The 20,839-nt window shown below is 46.1% G+C and overlaps 1 protein-coding gene across 1 annotated transcript in view; it reads left to right on the top strand.

Annotated features, from left to right (window-relative positions):
- Window positions 1-20,839, top strand: part of eif6 (eukaryotic translation initiation factor 6) — a 148,267-nt gene that overhangs the window by 111,733 nt on the left and 15,695 nt on the right. The window contains exon 4 of the mRNA XM_041205110.1: window positions 10,818-10,994. Within this exon, the coding sequence (XP_041061044.1) occupies window positions 10,818-10,994 (177 nt within the window). The remainder of the gene's footprint in view (window positions 1-10,817; window positions 10,995-20,839) is intronic.

Genomic DNA, 20,839 nt, shown 5'->3' with positions numbered 1-20,839 from the left:
GGGCCACTCAGCTCCGGACCTCATTACAACCTTGGCCCAAATATGGACTAAAGAGCTGAAGTCAAGAAGTGAGGTGAGAGTGACTGCCCTTGACATCAAGGCAGCATTTGACTGAATGTGACATCAAGGAGCCCTAGCAAAACTGGAGTGAATGGGAATCGGGAGAAAACTGGGAAAGTTGGTTGGAGTCATACCTTGCACAAAGGAAGATGGTTGTAGTTGTTGGAGGACAGTCATCTTAACTCTGGGGTGTCACTGCAGGAGTTCCTCCGGGTAGTGTCCTTGGACCAACCATCTGCAGCTGCTTCATCAATGACCATCCTTCTATCATAAGGTCAGAAGCGGGGATGTTCACTGATGATTGCACAATGTTCACCATTCGCAACTCCTCAGATACTGAAGCAGTCCATGTCCAAATGCAGCAAGACCTGGATAATATCCAGCTTGGGCTGACAAGTGGCAAGTAACATTCGCACCACACAAGTGTCAGGCAATGACCATCTCCAACAGGAGAATTCAACCATTATGCTTTGATGTTCAATGGCGGTACCTCACTGAATCCCCCACTATCAACCTCCTGGGGGTTACCATTGACCAGAAACTGAACTGGACTAGCCATATAAATACTGTGGCTACAAGAGCAGGTCAGAGGCTAGGAATCCTGCAGCAAGTATCTCACCCCCTGACCCCCAAAGCCTGTCCACCATCTACAAGGCACAAGTCAGGAGTGTGATGGAACACTCCCCACATGCCTGGATGAGTGCAGCCCCCACAACACTTAAGAAGCTGAATACCATCCAGGACAAAGCAGCCCGCTTGATTGGCACCACATCCACAAACATTCACTCCTTCCACCACCGATGCATAGTAGCAGCTGTGTGTACCATCTACAAGATACACTGCAGGAATTCACCAAGGTTCCTTAGGCAGCACCTTCCAAACCCATGACCGCTACCATCCAGAAGGACAAGAGCAGCAGATAAATTGGAACTTCCATCATCTGGAAGTTCCCCTCCAAGTCAATCACCATCCTGACTTGGAAATATATCGCCGTTCCTTCACTGTCGCTGGGTCAAAATCCAGGAACTCCCTCCCTAACAGCACTGTGGGTGTACCTACACCACATGGACTGCAGCGGTTCAAGAAGGCAGCTCATCACCACCTTCTCAAGGGCAAATAGGGATGGGCAATAAATGCTGGCCCAGAGAATGAATGAATAACAAAAATCCTGCGCTCCGGATCCCACTACCTTGCGGGACATCCTGCCCCATGTACCCAAAGGTTTGTGGGTTGAGAATCAGCCTGTTGAGTAACTTGACCCAGGGCAGAAACTCTCGCCTCTGTGCAGACATTATCCTTGAATCGAGGGCCAGCTGCTGACAGCAATGATATACATGATGGATGGAATGGCTGCATCCTGTGTTGTAAGATTCTCTGATTGATGCTAAATAACAGCAGCAAAGAGCTGGTTTAGATTATTCACAGCAATTCAAAGCTAGCCTTCAACATATTGCTGGAAAAATCATCAAATCACAAAATACCTAAAATGTTTGAGCTCTCAGTATGTTCAAAGGGTTGCTTGATCATGTAAACAGAGCCTCTGCAGGTCAACTTTGTTTGTGAAACTTGTATTACGGAGAAGAATGTATTTCACTAGCTGCAATGTTGAGGAAAATACAATTTAATAGATTTGTTCTTCCATCATCCAATTCAAAAACAACTACTTCACTCAAACCCCTTTTCAAATTTCCAATCCCTACCTTTGCAGAAGCGTAGTCTACAACTCACTGAACTATACCACGGAATTGCTCGCAACAAAGCAGAGCAGTACCGAGAAACCACAGACTTCGGAATTCAGCCTAAAACTCACAGGCACAGTCACTGGGTACGGCATAATCTGAATTCCTTGCTGAGATTGCAGTTCATAAAAACGCTCTCATTCACTCTTTCTAGTATTCAAAGCACTGCACTTGTTAAAAATTAATTTTTCATGCTTCAGGCAAGCAGTTGTGTGATTTCCAGGAGTTTAGATTGAAGCAATGTTGGCTTATTTCTTTCCCTTCCCTTGAGCTTGATTCCTGCTTTGGGTTCAGTTTCACTAGCACCAGGCGCCCTCTGGTGTTGCTGTCAAGTGGCTGTTAATTCATGTGTGACAATTACCAGCATATTCAACTATAGGAAGCCTCGCAGCTGTGCCCAACAATGTCTATACCCCCATCTTCTTGACAACAGTATAGACTGCTGATCGAAGTTTCTTTTTTAAAATTCATTTGTGGGCTGTGGGTGTCGCTGGCTGGGCCAGCATTTATTGCCCATCCCTAATTGCCCTTGAGAAGGTGGTGGTGAGCTGCCTTCTTGAACCGCTGCAGTCCACGTGGTGTAGGTACACCCATAGTGCTGTTAGGGAGGGAGTTCCAGGATTTTGACCCAGCGACAGTGAAGGAACAGTGAGATATTTCCAACCCGTTCCCAGGGTTCAGGTCTGTGCTCGATGCTGGCTTTAAATGAAAAAGCTTTAAGCTAAGTCTACATGGTCCAAAACTCTGCTGTCTATATTCTAACTCTTGCCAAGTCCCACTCACCCACCTCTTCTGTGCTCACTGGCTTACATTGGCTCCCAGTTTGACAATGCTTCAATTTTAAAATTTGAATAGATGTTTTCAATTCCCTCCGTGGTCTCTCCCCTAACTACCTCTGATTACCTGCTCATAGATCGTTCCCCCTGCTCTCCCTGGTGGCAGTTTTCAGTGAGAGATGCAGACAGCTTGTCTCAGCCAATATATCAGTTATTATTGTAGCTGATCAAAATCTTCATTGCAAAAACAAACGTACATGGATGTATTTGATGGTTCCACTGTGATGTGGGTGGTCAATCTCTACTTCCTCTTTTATTCATGGGATGTGGGCATCACTGGCTAGGCCAGCATTTATTGCCCATCCCTAAATGCCCTTGAGAAGGTGGTGGTGAGTTGCCTTCTTGAACTGCTGCAGTCCCTGTGGTGTAGGTACACTCACAGTGCTGTTAGGGAGGGAGTTCCAGGATTTTGACCCAGTGACAGTGAAGGAACGGCCGATATATTTCCAAGTCAGGATGGTGAGTGACTTGGAGGGGATCTTGCAGGTGGTGGTGTTCCCCTCTATCTACTGCCCTTGTCCTTCTAGATTGTAGTGGTCATGGGTTTGGAAGGTGCTGTCTAAGGAGCCTTGGTGAATTCCTGCAGTGCATCTTGTAAATGGTACACACTGCTATCACTGAGAGTTGGTGGTGGAGGAAGTGAATGTTTGTAGATGCGATGCCAATCAAGCAGGCTGCTTTGTCCTGGATGGCGTCAAGCTTCTTGAGTGTTGTGGGAGCTGCACTCATCCAGACAAGTGGGAAGTATTCCATCACACTCCTGACTTGTGCCTTGTAGATGGTGGACAGGCTTTGAGTGTCAGGAGGTGAGTTACTCGCTGCAGGATTCCTAGCCTCTGTAGCCACAGTATCTATATGGCTAGTCCAGTTCAGTTTCTGGTCAATGGTAAACCCCAGGATGTTGATAGGAATTCTACTGGAACTTCAGGGCATCTGACAAAGCTCCAGGGTTAAATATCTCACCTTTACAGTTGAGAGGTCCAGAGGCTCTGAATAGGGATTATCAGCCTCACACTGGTGATTTTTTCCCCAAATTTCTTCACTTGTTATTCATTAGTGCTGATAACCTTTGTGAGTCCTCCTCCTCTCGTGTTAAAAACAGCTTTGGCATCCACCAGACATTTTATGCTACATCAGCAAAGTTTTTAGTTTGATTCTAAATCGTTGTTGTGCTGCTGTTCCTTAGGAATGGGTTCAGATTTGATTTGGCTTGTAGGTTCAATCTTGCTCAAATCTGTTGGCAGGTGTGAGTAAACCTTCCTGCTGTGGAAAGATTGGAGGAGCTCAGGTCATTTAAAGCTGCAGTTTTCTAGTTCTCTTGGTGTGATTTGATTGTGACTGCATAGTCCAGAATTGGGGCCCCAATCTTCAGGGCTGATTAGAAGAGAGGAATGATTTGAGAGAGGTGCTTACAGCAGTAAAGGGCTGGGAAGACTAACTCTGAATAACGTGCCATCTGATCCCATTATCTCCCTAACTACCAATTGAATTCCGTCACTAATGCAGCAATGTGTGAAAGCTTCTCCAGCCCTATCCTGCAAATCTCTTAAATTTAAAATGTTGCCTCATTCTAGACCCCCCAATCACATATTACAATCTGCTTCTCTTTACTTGGATTAGGATTGCCTCTCGTTCAACATATATAGCTGGGTCAAATGGCCTGTTTTTTGCTGTTGTATTCCCTCCCAGGGGCCATGGATATGTGGCAACCACCCTGGGCATTATTTTTGAGTTCTTATTTTAATCTCTGGAAAATTATAAATGGAATAGTGAAGCTGCATTTCATCCAGTTGCTGAGTGTGCAAGCAGTGTGACATGTGTTTAACGTAATTTGCGTTGTGCATTTGTAAAGCAGTGAGACAGTTGCTGAATAATGTTTGGAGTAGGTGGAACCTCTTTGCAAGTGTTGTAAATTAGTAATATTTGTTAGTGCTTGTGGTGAATTATCTCTCCCCTCTCGTAACTGGGATTCATTATTGATAAACTCTTAGAGTCACTTGTGATAGATCAAATTTTGAAATTTTAATCTTGTGACTTTCCTTATGTGAACCCAGGGACTGCCTGACAGGAGCGGAGCAGCAATAATACTGGTTAAAAGCCACAAAACTTTAAGCTTATACAGCCTGGCGTTACATTGCTGTTCCCAGCACTGTACGGTTTAACACATGCAGACAAGGCACAAGTGCTAGTGGCATCTGCCAGTTCTCTCTGCACTGATGGGGCTGCTAAATGTAAAGGTGGAAATATCTTTTCTTCTGCTGGGCTGGCACCATGTTAAATGTACAGGTTGTATAGTGAGTAACTCTAGTCTTTCAAGCTGTTCCTCCCACTTTTCTTCTGTCCCTCCTCCCAGAAGATGCTCTTTGTTCCTTTTTGGTTCCACAAGCACAATCAGCCCCCTTTGCTCATTTCTCTGGTGTGAGCTGAGGCAGTGATTGTTGGTAGCCAGATTGATTGAGCAGGAGTTAGTTAGGCTTATTCTATCACACCCAGTCTCCTCTCTCACCATTTTGTAGTAGTGATGCCTGAATAGATATTAGGATCAGGAACTCTGGCTTCTTCCGTATTCCCCCCAGGTATCTCGGCCTTTCCTACTTAAGATGAGATAAATGTGTGAAACATCAGTTGAACCTACCCAGTCAGTGTGGCACAGACTGGGTATTAAAAGCAAACAATAGTTTCCTTTGAAGAAGATGCATTGGAAAGAAAATACTATGCAAGATCAAAGCTGGTTTATTCAGTAACTTGTAAAAATTCCCTTTGAAAATCCTAGCTTTCACCATGTCCATAGCACAGGAACATACTGATCTAAGCTAGTAAGGACAGTCCAGTGGGGAGACAAGTTCACAAGGAGGATGGTTCCTTCATTTGGCACTGTAGACCTTCCTCCAAGTCATGCTTCCTCCATGTACACCTTCACCTCCAGGAGTACAGAGTATCTCCATCAGATACAGACATGGAATGATTTCAGTTTAAACACTGATGACACCAGCAGCACTTCTCAATTCTGCAAGCATTCTCCATCTTGGTGTCATTAGCCTGCCATCTGACCTCAAGTCATGGATAAGACAAATCTTTTTTCATCCATGTCCAAATGCAGCATGAACTGGACAATATCCAGGTTTGGGCTGACAAGTGGCAAGTAGCATTTGCACCACACAAGTGCCAGGCAATGACCATACCCCCCAACAAGAGAGAATCTAACCATCGCTCCTTGACACTCAATAACATTACCATCACTGCATACCCTACTGTCAACATCCCTGGGGTTACCATTGACCAGAAACTGATCTGGACTAGCCATAGAAATACTGTGACTACAAGAGCAGGTCAGAGGCTAGGAATCCTGCAACAAGTAACTCACCCCCTGACTCTCAAAAGCCTGTCCACCACCCACAAGGCACAAGTCAGGAGTGCGATGGAATACAACCCACTTGCCTGGATGAGTGCAGCTCCCACAACACTCAGGAAGCTTGACACCGTCCAGGACAAGGCAGCCCCACTTGATTGGCACCCCATCCACAAACATTCATTCCGTCCACCACCAACACACAGTAGCAGCAGTGTGTACCATCTACAAGATGCACTGCAGGAATTCTCCAAGGCTCCTTCAACAGCACCTTCCAAACCCACGACCACTACCATCTAGAAGGACAAGGGCAATAGATAGACGAGAACATCACCACCTGGAAGTTCCCCTCCAAGCCACTCACCATCCTGACTTGGAAATATATCACCGTTCCTTCACTGTCACTGGGTCAAAATCCTGAAACTCCCTCCCACACAGCACTGTGGGTGTACCTACATCACATGGCCTGCAGCGGTTCAAGAAGGCAGCTCAGCACCACCTTCTCAAGGGCAGTTAGGGATGGGCAATAAATGCTGGCCCAGCCAGTGACACCCACTTCCCGTAGATGAATTTTTAAAAATTGTGTATTGGGGAAAGGGAAGTCATTTCAGTTGGATAAAAGCAAAAACTGCAGAAGCTGGAAATCCAAAACAAAAACAAAAATACCTGGAAAAGCTCAGCAGGTCTAGCAGCATCTGTGGAGAGGAGCACAGTTAACGTTTCGAGTCCGAATGGCCCTTCAACAGAACTAAGTAAAAATAGAAGAGAGGTGAAATATAAGCTGGTTTAAGCGGGGGGGTGGAGGGGGGACAAGTAGAGCTGGATAGAGGGCCAGTGATAGGTGGAGATAACCAAAAGATGTCACAGACAAAAGGACAGAGGTGTTGAAGGTGGTGATATTATCTAAAGGAATGTGCTAGTTAAGGGTAGAAAGCAGGACGAGCAAGGTACAGATTTCCCTAGTGGGGGTGGGGTGGGGGGAAGGGATCGAAATAGGCTAAAAGGTAGAGATAAAACAATGGATGGAAATACATTTAAAAATAATGGAAATAGGTGGGAAAAGAAAAATCTATATAAATTATTGGAAAAAACAAAAAGGGGGGAAATCGGAAAGGGGGTGGGGATGGAGGAGAGAGCTCGTGATCTAAAATTGTTGAACTCAATATTCAGTCCGGAAGGCTGTAAATTGCCTAGCCAGAAGATGAGGTGCTGATCCTCCAGTTTGTGTTGGGCTTCACTGGAACAATGCAGCAAGCCAAGGACAGACATGTGGGTATGAGAGCAGGGTGGATTGTTAAAATGGCAAGCGACAGGGAGGTCTGGGTAATGCTTGCAGACAGGCCGAAGGTGTTCTGCAAAGCGGTCACCCAGTCTGCGTTTGGTCTCTCCAATGTAGAGGAAACTGCATTGGGAGCAACGAATGCAGTAGACTAAGTTGGGGGAGATGCAAGTGAAATGCTGCTTCACTTGAAAGGGGTGTTTGGGCCCTTGGACGGTGAGGAGGGGGGAAGTAAAGGGGCAGGTGTTGCACCTTCTGGGGTTGCATGGGAAGGTGCCGTGGGAGAGGGTTGAGGTGTGGGGGTGATGGAGGAGTGGACCAGGGTGTCCCGGAGGGAACAATCCCTGCGGAATGCCGATAGTGGGGGTGAAGGGAAGATGTGTTTGGTGGTGGCATCATGCTGGAGTTGGCGGAAATGGCGGAGGATGATCCTTTGAATGTGCAGGCTGGTGGGGTGATAAGTGAGGATAAGGGGGACCCTATCACGTTTCTGGGAGGGAGGAGAAGGCGTGAGGGCGGATGCGCGGGAGATGGGCCGGACATGGTTGAAGACCCTGTCAACCACCGTGGGTGAACCTCGGTTAAGGAAGGAGGACATGTCAGAGGAACTGTTTTTGAAAGTGGCATCATCAGAACAGATGCGACAGAGGCGAAGGAACTGAGAGAATGGGATGGAGTCCTTACAGGAAGCGGGGTGTGAGGAGCTGTAGTCGAGGTAGCTGTGGGAGTCGGTAGGCTTGTAATGGATATTGGTGGACAGTCTATCACCAGAAATTGAGACAGAGAGGTCAAGGAAGGGAAGGGAAGTGTCAGAGATGGACCATGTGAAAATGATGGAGAGTTGGCAATTGGAAGCAAAATTAATAAATTTTTCCAGGTCCAGACGAGAGCATGAAGCAGCACCGAAGTGCTCATCGATGTACCAGAGAAAGAGTTGTGGAAGGGGGCTGGAGTAGGACTGGAACAAGGAATGTTCTACATACCCCAAAAGAGACAGGCATAGCTGGGGCCCATGCGGGTACCCATAGCCACACCTTTTATTTGGAGGAAGTGAGAGGAGTTGAAGGAGAAATTATTCAGTGTGAGAACAAGTTCAGCCAGACGGAGGAGAGTAGTGGTGGATGGGGATTGTTTGGGCCTCTGTTCGAGGAAGAAGCGGAGAGCCATCAGACCACCAGAATTCCACTGTTATCATGGACCTTGTCCCAATCCCATTGTTGTCAAAGGAGAACCAGTCTATTTACTGCCTTGGTTCAATCCTGGAGTAAGAGTGACTGCCCTTGACATCAAGGCAGCACTTTGACTGAGTGTAGCATCAAGGAGCCCTAACAAAACTGAAGTCAGTGGGAATTGGGAGGAAACTCTTTACTAGTTTGAGTCATACCTAGCACAAAGGAAGATGGTTGTGGTTGTTGGAGGTCAATCATCTCAGTTCCGGGACATCACTGCAGGAGTTCCTCAGGGTAGTGTCCTCGGTCCAACCAGCTTCATCAATGACCTTCCATCCATCATAAGGTCGGAAGTGGGGGGATGATGGCTGACTATGCTATGTTCAGCACCATTTGCAACTCCTCAGATACTGAAGTAGTTTATGCCTGCATGCAGCAAGACATGGGCAATATTCAGGCTTGGGCTGATAACATTCACACCACACAAGTGCCATCTCCAACAAGAGAGAATCTAACCATTGCCCCTTGACGTTCAATGGCATTACCGTCACTGAATACTCCACCATCAACATCCTGGTCTTTACTATTGACCAGAAACTGAATTGGGCCAGCCATATTAATACTATGGCTACAAGAGGAGGACAGAGGCTGGGAATTCTGCAGAAAGTAACTCACCTCCTAACTCCCCAAAGCTTATCCACTATCTACAAGGCACAAGTCAGGAATGTGATGGAATAGTCTCCACTTGACTGGATGAGTGCAGTATCCACAACACTCAAGAAGCTTAACACCATCCAGGGCAAAGCAGTTCGCTTGATTGACACCATCCACTACCTTTCAACACCCACTCCCTCCACCACCGACAAATAGTAACAGGAGTGTGTACCATATACAAGATGCCCTGCAGCAACACCCAAGGCTCCTTCGACAGCACTTTCCAAACCCACTACCTCTAGCACCTAGAAGGACAAGGGCAGTAGACACATGAGAACACCACCACTTGGAAGTTCCTCTCCAAGCCTCTCGCCATCCTGACTTGGAAATATATTGGTGTTTCTTCACTGTCGCTGGGTCAAAATCCTGGAACTTCCTCCCTAACAGCACTGTGGGTGTACCTACACCACATGGACTGCAACTTGGGTCATCTGTGTAGCATTATTCACAGGCTGCCAGCACAAGGAGAAATGGAGCTGAAAATGGGCTCTGTCCTCTTCATCCATTGCTCTCCAGGAAGACAAAACAACATTTTTTGAACTGCACTCACTGTTATGATGTAGGGATCCTGGTGGCCAAGTTGCTCACCCAGAGGGGGCACTTCTGAGAGTGCGCTGCTCCCTTTGTACTGACCCTCCGACAGTGCAGCACTCCCTCAGTACTGACCCTCCGACAGTGCAGCACTCCCTCAGTACTGACCCTCCGACAGTGCAGCACTCCCTCAGTACTGACCCTCCGACAGTGCAGCACTCCCTCAGTACTGACCCTCCGACAGTGCAGCACTCCCTCAGTACTGACCCTCCGACAGTGCAGCACTCCCTCAGTACTGACCCTCCGACAGTGCAGCACTCCCTCAGTACTAATTCTCCGACAGTGCGGTGCTCCCTCAGTACTTCAGTGGAATGTCAGCCTAGATTGTGTGCTCGGGTCTCTGGGATGTGACTTGAACTCATGAGCATCTGACTGAGAGGCAAGTGTGTTTACCCACTCAGTCACAGCAATGAAAATGGAAAATTAACGTACAAACCTGTTCAAACATAATCCCACATCTGTGTTTGTATCACATTCTATATGTATCTTATTTCTATCTTTTATTTATATCCTGTGTTCAATCCCATTTTTGGATCTCGTTCCCCTCCAATTGCTGTGCATTTTCTCCATTGCTGGGTGGAAAGTTGTGATCTGTTGTTTTACATGGGACAGAGCAACTCAGTTGTCATACTAACAGATTCAAGGCCCGACTGGGGAAGGGTTAACAGGTCACTCAACCATAAACGGTCATTTTGAGGCATGGTGAAACTTCACAACGAGGTAAAAGGTAGAAATGGACTGTACTTGTTCTGAATCACAATGAGCTATAGCAGTGCCTACCATTTTCACCCTTATTGATGGAGTTTAGCTTTCTGTTCCTGCAAGCACTTTGTTTTATAGACCTGTGTCTATATGTGGTTGTGGGGGTGGGGTGTGGAGAGACAAACTGAAGGAATTTGGAGAGGGGAGAAGAGCTGAAGGCACAGGCTAAGGAAATACATTGTCTCTTCTGTCTTTCTGGCAATCAATTTGATATATTCGGCCTCAATGCGAGGTAGCTAAACCCAAGCTGCCTCTTGACTTTCCATGTTTCTATGAGTTCTTAGACTAAACACTTTTGTTTTCTTCCTCTTTATGTAGGAGACAGAGGAGATCTTGGCTGATGTGCTGAAGGTGGAGGTTTTCCGACAGACTGTTGCAGAGCAGGTTCTAGTGGGCAGTTACTGTGCCTTCAGTAACCAAGGAGGCTTGGTCCATCCAAAGACATCCATTGAAGACCAGGATGAGCTCTCATCTCTACTTCAGGTTCCTCTGGTGGTATGGCCCAAATTGTTTCCTTGTTCTCTGCTCTCTATGTGTTGTTTCAATTTGTGTTTCTTGTTCTGAAGATGGTCAGCCAACAGCTCATTAAGTGTTTGACTGAAAGAAGCTGAGATCAGCTGTTCCTAGCCTCAACGGTTGTAAGCTCTAACTGGGCCCGTGACTGGGGGAACAAGACAATCCCTTGCTTGGCTCAGCTGGTAAACGTACTGCTGACAGAAGGAGTTAGCCATCAGGACCAGGAATGTGCCAGGATTAATCCCTGTAAAATGAGTTAGCAGATCCTAGCTGAGCTGGTGAAAGGATTGTGATAGAGCTCTCTACTCCTGGATTAACCAGGGGGTGGAAATAGATCAGCCAGGATCACCTGGGACTGGCAGTTGACATCAAGAAACCATTGCTGAGAGGCATGTGATAGATTCAGAACAACTGTAGCGTGTCTGTCTGCCATGTGCCTGGTGCTGGTCTATGGGGGTGTCTGGACCGAGTATTACAATGATGCCATACATCAGAGTCCAGATACACTGTGCTGAATCTGACTAAAGCAAGAACCTTCTCCTAAAATGACTTTGACATTCCACTTCAAGCATTTTTAGGTTTGGGGGGGGGGGGGGAAGTGTTATGGCCGCAGCTGATATTATTCGCAGAGCAAGCCTTTTATGGAAGTATTATGGCCGCAGCTGATATTATTCACAGAGCAAGCCTTTTATCCCAGAGGGAAACTTGCTTTACTGGTCGTAACTTTTTTTTATATATACTTTGAAAATGAGAGAAAAACTACTGATCCCAGAAGCATAGAATCACGGTAACACTTCTAGGATTTTAAAATTTAAAAAATTATTAATAAAGGAAAATAAATTTAAGCATACAAGATTAAAATTACACAGTTAAAACAGTCTTACAAAACCTTTCCCAAAAAAGGCCAGTTGGTCAAAACACACAAGTAAACTACTTGGCAACAGCTCCTTTATCGATTTTAACTATAAAAACCCAATAATATTACCCAAGGCAAAACTGCTGTCACTTTGTTAAAGGTATACCACACAACTTCTCACTCTCTTCCACTCTGCTGTAGATCTCCCAGAAAGAAAGGTTCAGAACCAGACTGCTTTCTGGAAACAAAGACTTCTCTGGCTTGAAACTGGATGACTGCTTTCTCAGCACAGAGCTGATCTCAGGACATTTCCCCCACACAGCCGACACAACCGAACTAAATGCCTCTCCTTAAATATCCTTTTCCCTTTTGTCTTAGATTCCATTGTTCTAAGCACCTCTTTGAACTCAGTTTTTCCAAAATATAAAAATCTTTCATGTCTTCCTATTGCCTCCGCTTTTGGGTAAAATAAAATTTAACAACCTTCTCTTGTTTACTTATGAAACCTTTGTAAGTTGTAAAAGTCCCTAGTTGTTTCTAAACTCCCTTTAAAATTTAACAGCTGAAAAAGTCAGGTCCTTACCTATCACCTAATGCAAATTTTTAAACTCAATCTATTTACTTGTAACTCCACTTCACCATAGCCTCTCATTACAAATGTGTACATTCAGCACCTTTACCTTTCATCTCTCTGCTTCCACAGACAAGCTGTCTTTATTAACTTCCCCCAGTTTAATTACCACTCCCCCAACATACACACACACACACACACACACACACACACATTGACAGCCTTCCTTACAGAATACCACCATATTCCCAAAAATATATTTTTTTAAATCCATCTTCACAGGCAGACAGGAAAGTGGAGTTGAGGCCGCAGTTAGATCAGCCATGATCTTAGCGAATGGTGGAGCAGGCTCAAGGAGCTGAATGGCCAACTGTTGCTCCTAATTTGTGTGTTCGTACATGTCCATCTGTGCGCGTGTCTGCATTCATGTCTGTGCGCCTGTATATGTGCACACGCATCTGTCTGTGTGTGCATGTTTGTGTCTGTGTGTATGTGTATGCCCCTGGTGGAATAGCATGTCAGCAAGGTACTGCATCTGAGGACAATTCAGTCCCTCGATGGGAGGGTGTAGAATTGGCATTTTACATTCCTATTTTTCTAAAGTGTCCCCATGTGGTTGATGAGGAAAGTAGAGCATGCCAGCCAATCTGTTCTATATATCTTTCACAGACTGACCTGCCTGCCTGCTTGCTGTCTGAAATGGCTGCCATTATATAGGCTGCTCTGCCCCCCTGAACCCACAGTTTACAATGGTCACCACTCAAAACCACAACTCTGAGGGATTTCTCTTCTTTCATCAGCTGCTGAAGTCAGCGACCTTGTTTGAATCTCAGGCTCTGCATTGATATTAATTAGTTGTATCTGTGCAGCTTGCTGCCATGGTAACTGAACAGAACAGCCTCTCTCAATGTCTGTTTATAGCAGTGATGGTATAATCTGTCCTTTTCACTCTGTGCTTCAGGGATGTGAGTGACGCACCAGGGTTTGTATTTGAAGCAGCTGCCAGCTTTCGATCAGCACACTCGCACTGTGATCAGGCAGCAACTGCTCGCAAAGCCACTCAATCCCCTGAGCAGGATCGGGCAACAATCCAAGCGCAGCGAATCATCGCCCTCCATCATCCCCCCACCACCCCACATTCAATTCCCTTTCCCTTGATTCCATGTCCTGTTTTATCCCCTGGGATAACAACAGCGACGTATTTATATAGCACCTTTAATATAATCAAATGTCCCAAGGCTCTTCACAGGAGCATTATAAAACAAAGCATGACAGCGAAGCCTATAAGGAGATATTAGGCCAGATGACTAAAAGCTTGTTCAGTGAGATAGGTTTTAAGGAGTGTCTTAAGAGTGGAGAGTGAGTAGAGAGGCGGAGAGATTCAAGGAGGGAATTCCAGAGCTTGGGGCACAAGCAACTGGAGGCACGGCCACAAGTGGTGGAGGATTAAAATCGGGAGGTACAAGAGTACCAAGGCTCCTGCGGTAGCACCTTCCAAACCCACCACCACTACCATCTAGAAGGACAAGGGCAGCAGATAGATGGGACTGCTTGCTTGTCCCTACAACCACACCGCCACCACTCCCCACCACCCCCCGACCCCCACACCTCTCCCCCTACCCAAACCCCACCCCCACACCTCTCCCCCTACCCAAACCCCCCCCCGCCCCCACACCTATCCCCCTACCCAAACCCCCCCCCCGCCCCCACACCTCTCCCCCTACCCAAACCCCACCCACCCCCACACCTCTCCCCCTACCCAAACCCCACCCCCACACCTCTCCCCCTACCCAAAGCACCCCCCCCACCCCCACACCTCTCCCCCTACCCAAACCCCACCCCCACACCTCTCCCCCTACCCAAACCCCCCCCACCCCCACACCTCTCCCCCTACCCAAACCCACCCCCACACCTCTCCCCCTACCCAAACCCCCCCCCCGCCCCCACACCTCTCCCCCTACCCAAACCCCACCCCCACACCTCTCCCCCTACCCAAACCCCACCCCCACACCTCTCCCCCTACCCAAACCCCCCCCCACCCCCACACCTCTCCCCCTACCCAAACCCCCCCCCCACCCCCACACCTCTCCCCCTACCCAAGGCCCCCCCCACCCCCACACCTCTCCCCCTACCCAAACCCCCCCCCCGCCCCCACACCTCTCCCCCTACCCAAACCCCACCCCCACACCTCTCCCCCTACCCAAATCCCTCCCGCCCCCAAACCCCCCCGCCCCCAAAACCTCTCCCCCTACCCAAACCCCCCCCACCCCCACACCTCTCCCCCTACCCAAACCCCCCCCCACCCCCACACCTCTCCCCCTACCCAAACCCACCCCCACACCTTTCCCCCTACCCAAACCGCCCCACACACACACACACACACACACACACACACACACACACACACACACACACACACACACACACACACACACACACACACACACACACACCTTAAACCAGCTTATGTTTCACCCCTTCCTTGGATTCACCTAGTTCTGTTGAAGGGTAATGGGGACTCGAAACGTCAACTCTTTTCTTCTCCGTCGATGCTGCCAGACCTGCTGAGTTTTTCCAGGTAATTCTGTTTTTGTTTTCTTCTCCCCATAACCCTGCACATTCTTTACAGATAACAGTCTAATTCCCTTTTGAATGCCTCCATTGACCCAGACTCCACCACATTATCAGGCAGTGCATTCCAGAACAAAAACAAAAACAGAATTACCTGGAAAAACTCAGCAGGTCTGGCAGCATCGGCGGAGAAGAAAAGAGTTGACGTTTCGAGTCCTCATGACCCTTCAACAGAACTAGATCCTAACTGCTCGCTGTGTGGGAAAAAAAATGTACGTCACATTTTTGCTGCTTTTGCCAATTACTTTAAATCTGTGCCCTCTCGTTCTCAATCCCTTCACAAGTGGGAACAGTTTCTCCCTGCCTACTCTGTCCAGATCCCTCATGATTTTGGATACCTCTATCAAATAGACCATAAGACGTAGGAGTGGAAGTAGGCATTCAGCCCATCGAGTCTGCTTTGCCATTCAATGAAATCATGGCTGATCTGATAACCCTCAACTTCACTTTCCTGCCTTTTCCCCACAGTCCTTGATTCCTTTACTGATTAAAAATCTGTCTATCTCAGCCTTGAATATACTTAATGACCCAGCCTCTACAGCCCTCTGCGGTAAAGAATTCCACAGATTCACTACTGTCTGAGAGAAGAAATTCCTCCTCATCTCTGTCTTAAATGGGCGACTCTTACTCTAAGATGTGCCCCCTGGTCCTAGACTCTCCTACAAGGGGAAATAACCTCTCAGCATCTACCCTGTCAACCCCCTTATGAATCTTATAAGTTTCAATAAGATTGCCTCTCATTCTCTCATTCTTCTAAACTCCAATAAGTACAGGCCCAACCTACTAAACCTCTCCTTGTAAGAAAATCCTTCCATGCTTGGGATCAATCTAGTGAACCTTCTCTGGACTGCCTCCAGTGCCAGTATATCTTTCCTTAGATAAGGGGACCAAAACCGTTCACAGTATTTTAGGTGCGGTCTAACTAGCACTTTGTATAGTTCTGGCAAGACTTCCCTATTTTTATACTCCATTCCACTTGCCTTCCCTATTACCTGCTGAACATGTATGTTAGCTTTTTGGGATTCATGCACGAGGACCCCCAAATCCCTCTGTGCTGCAGCTTTCTGCAGTCTTTCTCCATTTAAATAAAATTCAGCTCCTCTCATCTTCCTGCCAAAGTGCATAACCTCACATTTTCCCACATTATATTCCATCTGCCAAGTTTTTGCCCACTCGCTTAACCTGTCTATATCTCTCTGTAGACTCTGTTTCATCCTCACCACTTGCCTTCCCACCTATTTTTGTGTCATCCGCAAACTTGGGGACAGTACATTCACTTCCCTCATCCAAGTCATTAATATATATTATAAATAATTGTGGCCCCAGCACTGATCCCTGTGGTACTCTACTGGTTACAGGTTGCCATCCTGAAAATGCTCCCCTTGTCCCAACTCTGTTGCCTATTAGTTAGCCAATCCTCTATCCATGCTAATATACTACCTCCAACACCATGGGCTCTTGTCTTATGTGCGGTACCTTATGAAATGCCCTTTGGAAGTCCAAATATATTACATCTACTGGTTCCCCTTTATCTTATCCTGCTTGTTACCACCTCAAAGAATTCTAATAAATTTGTCAGGCATGATTTCCCCTTCATGAAGCCATGCTGACTTTGCTTGATTATATAATGCATTTCTAAATGCTTTGCTATTACATACATTGGCAGTTTTCCAATCTCTGGAACTGTTCTAGAATCTAAGGATCCTTGGACGATTATTGCCAGTGCATCCACTATCTCTAGCTACTTCCTTTAATATTCTAGGATGCAACCCATCAGGTCCAGGGGACTTATCTGCCTTTAGCCCTATTAGTTTCCCTAGGACTTTTTCTCTAGTGCTAGTTATTGTATTTATTTCCTCCCTTCCCTCTTGCCCCATGATTATTTAGCATTTTTGGAATGCTATTAGTGTCTTCTACTGTGAAGACTGATGCAAAGTATTTATTGAACTCCTCTGCTATTTTCTGGTTCCCCATTATTATTCCCCCAGCCTCATTCTTTAAGGGGCCTATGTTCACTTTGGCCTCTCTCTTCCTGTTTATATATTTATAGAAGCTTTTATTGCCTGTTTTAATATTACTTGCTAGTTTGCCCTCAATGTTTATTTTCTCCCTCTCTATTGCTTTATTGGCCATCTTTTGGTGGTTTTTAAAACTTTCCCAATCCTCTGGTTTACACTAATCTTTGCCACATTATGCTTTTTTTCTTTCAATTTGATACTATCCATAACTTCCTAGGTTAACCGTGGTTGGTTCATCCCCTTCCTAGAATCCTACTTTCTCACTGGGATGTACCTTTGTTGTGAGTCATGAACTATTTTCTTAAAGGTCTGCCTTTGTTCATCAACCATCTTTTATGCTAAACTCCCTTCCCAGTCCACTCCAGCCAACTCTTGCCCTCATTCCTTTGAAATTACCCTTACTTAAGTTTAGCACAGTTGTTTCCAACCCAAGTTTCTCACTCTCAAACTGAATGCTAAATTCTATGCTAAGTTTATGGTCACTGTTTCTTGGGGATCTTTTACTCTGAGATCATTTATTAAACCTGCCTCATTACACAGTACCAGATCCAAAATAGCCTGATCCCTCGGTGGATCCACAACATATTGTTCTAGGAAACTGTCCCAAATACACTATGAATTCTTGTTTGTGGCTACCTCTGCCAAACTGTTTTTCCCAATCCACATGAAGATTAAAGTCACCCATGATTAATGTATTGCTTTTTTTACGTGCCCTTGTTATCTCTCGATTCATTTCTCTGTCCTAAAGCATAGCTACTGTTAGGGGGCCTATAGACCACTCCCACCAATGTCTTCTCCTTTTGTTATTTCTAACCTCCACCCATATGGGATTCTACATCACCTGATCCAAGATTATTTCTTGCTATCACACTTATTCCGTCTTGTACTAACAAAGCTACCCCACCACCCTTTCCTTCCTGCCTGCCCTTTCGAAAAGTCACACACCCCTGAGCATTTACTGCCCAGCTTTGATCTCCTTGTAACCACGTCTCTGTAATGGCTATAAGAGCATACCCATTAACCTCTAATTGTGCCATTAATTCATTTATTTTGTTCCAAACACTACATGCATTTAAGTGAAGAGCAATTGGTTTTGCCTTTTTACCAATTTTTCCCTCTGACCATTTTTGCTGCTGTTTTTTTAATGTTCAGACACTCTGTCTGTTCCTGTCACACTCTAGGTATCATTACCTAAATAGTTGCCCTGCAATGCTGCCATATCATTTTGCTTTGTAAACCTACGTATCCCCTCTCCAGAACCCTCTCCCCCATTATTTAGTTTAAAGTCCCCTGTACAGCCCTAGTTATTCGATTTGCCAGGACACTGGTCCTAGCAAGGTTCAAGTGAAACCTGTCCCACTGGAACAGCTCCATCCTACCCCAGTTCAAATGTTCAAATTCTTTCAGCAGCACCTCCTTTTTAGTCCTATCAGTGTCGTTGGTACCAATGTGGACGATGGCAACTGGATTGCTCCCCTCCTACTCCAAGTTCCTTTCCAGCCCTGAGGAGATGTCCTTAACCCTGGCACCGGGCAGGCAACACACCTTCAGGTCTCATGCTCATGGCAGCAGAGGACAGTATCTAGCCTACTAATTATACTGACCCTACCACTACTACACTCCTGTTTCCTCCCCCCATTTGAATGGCTTCCACGATGCCGTGGTCAGTTCGCTCATCCTCCCTGCCGTCCCCGCTCTCGTCCACACAGCTTGCAAGAACCGCGTAACTGTTGGACAGTTGCAGGGGCTGAGGCTCCTCAAACGCTACTTCATGGGTCCCCATACCTCCCTCACCTACAGTCACACCCTCCTGTCCCTAATCATAGACCAAATTTGAATTACTTAATCTGAGGAGTGTGACCGCCTCTTGGAGTAAAGTGTCCAGGTAACTTTCCCCCTTCCTGATGTGGCGCAAATGTCTGCAGTTCAGACTCCAGCTCCTCAACTCTGAAGTTTCTCGAGTTGCAAATACTTCGAACAGATTTGTTTGCTCTGGGTCACCTTGGTGCCCAGCAGCTCCCACATGCTACAGCAGCAACACATCACCCATCCTGCAACACTATTGTATTTCATTTAATTTATTAATTAATTACTCTAGTATCCCTGCCCTTTATACTTGAAGATTCCCCCACTCTTTACACTTTATTGTAATTAATTTTTTTACACACCAGTATCAATCTTATACTTAGCAAGCCATTTTTTAAGAAAAAGAAAATAAGGACTAGAGACCTAAACTCAAACTGAAGACCTTGGTTTTACTTTAAAGACTAAAAGTACTCACCAATCAGCTGCTCTCCCCCCTCGTTTTTAAAATGAAGTCTCCGCTCTCTCCCTGCTCATTGTTAAAAATCCCCTCTCCACCTTCTCTTCTCCAAAGAAAACTGTTTCAAATTCTTCAATCTATCTTTCATAACTGAAGTTCCTTGCCCCGGAACCATTCTCGTGAATCTTTTCTGCTCTGTCTCCAAATGCCTTCACATCTTTTCTAAAGTGTGGTGCCCAGAAATGGGTGTAATGCTCCTGCTGATGCCAATCTAATGTCTTGTACAAGTTCAACATAACCACCTTGCTGTTGTACTCTATGCCCCTATTAATCAAGCATAGGATACTGTACGCTTTATTAACCATGCTCTCAACCTGTCCTGCCACATCCATTGATTTATGCACATATACACCCAGGTCCCTCTGCTTTTGTTGTGCTCTTTATTTTATGTTCTTCCTAACAAAATGAATTGCTTCACGGTTCTCCACATTGAACTTCATCTGCCACTTTCCAGTCATTCAACCAACTTGTCTATGTCCTTTTAAAGTTCTACACTATCCTTCTCCTCAGTTCACAATGCTTCCAAGTTTTGTATCATCTGAAAACTCTGAAAATGTGCCGTGTACACCAAGGTCTAGGACATTAATATGTATCAGGAAGAGCAAAGGTCCCAACACTGACCCCTGGGGAACTCCACCACAAACCTTCCTCCATTTATCACTACTTGCTGCTTCCTGTCACTCAGTCAAATTTGTATCCATGTTGTTAACTGTACCTTTTATTCCATGAACTACAACTTTACTCAAGTCTGTTGTGCAGCATTTTATCAAATGCTTTTTGGAAGTCCATGTACACCCATATCAATAACATTGCCCTCAACAGCCCTCTCTCTGTTACCTCTTCAAAAAACTCAAATTAGTTAAACACATGACTTTCCCTTAGCAAATCCGTGCTGACTCTCCTTAATTAACCCACAGTTTTAGCAGGCGAGAGCAGAACCCAATAGCTTTTTATGTAGCCCAGCCATATTTGGTGATGAATGGTTAAACCAGTTGTCCACCATATCCTTTCCGGCCTATGCCTGCTCGTGCTGTTACAATCAGCTTTTTGGCTAATGCAGCAATATTCTGTTCCATGCCCATGACACAAACCCTGGGCTTGTAGTGAATCTGCAGCTGTTATGTTAGGTTTTCAGTATTTGAAAATGTAATGTTCCCATTGACCAATGCTTGAACCTAAGAGAAAATATGATGGAGTCTTGGCCATTGCTCCTCTTGCCTGTGCCAGCCACAACCCAACTGGACACGTTTCAGCTCCGTTTCTCTTTAATATCTCCCCTATTCACTTAAAGGCTGACTCCCATCCGTGTGCAGCCCCACTAGCACCGCTCACCTCCACGCATAATTTGCAAGCCTGGGCAGTTGGTGTTGGTGAGATATTGAACCATGAGGTGCAGTGTCTGAACCCATCGTCGCTTCACTTTTC

This window comes from Carcharodon carcharias, chromosome 14 (assembly GCF_017639515.1).
Source record: "Carcharodon carcharias isolate sCarCar2 chromosome 14, sCarCar2.pri, whole genome shotgun sequence".
Lineage (NCBI taxonomy): Eukaryota > Metazoa > Chordata > Chondrichthyes > Lamniformes > Lamnidae > Carcharodon > Carcharodon carcharias.
Note: the sequence above shows the minus strand (reverse complement) of the source record. Positions and strands in the feature narration are given on the sequence as shown.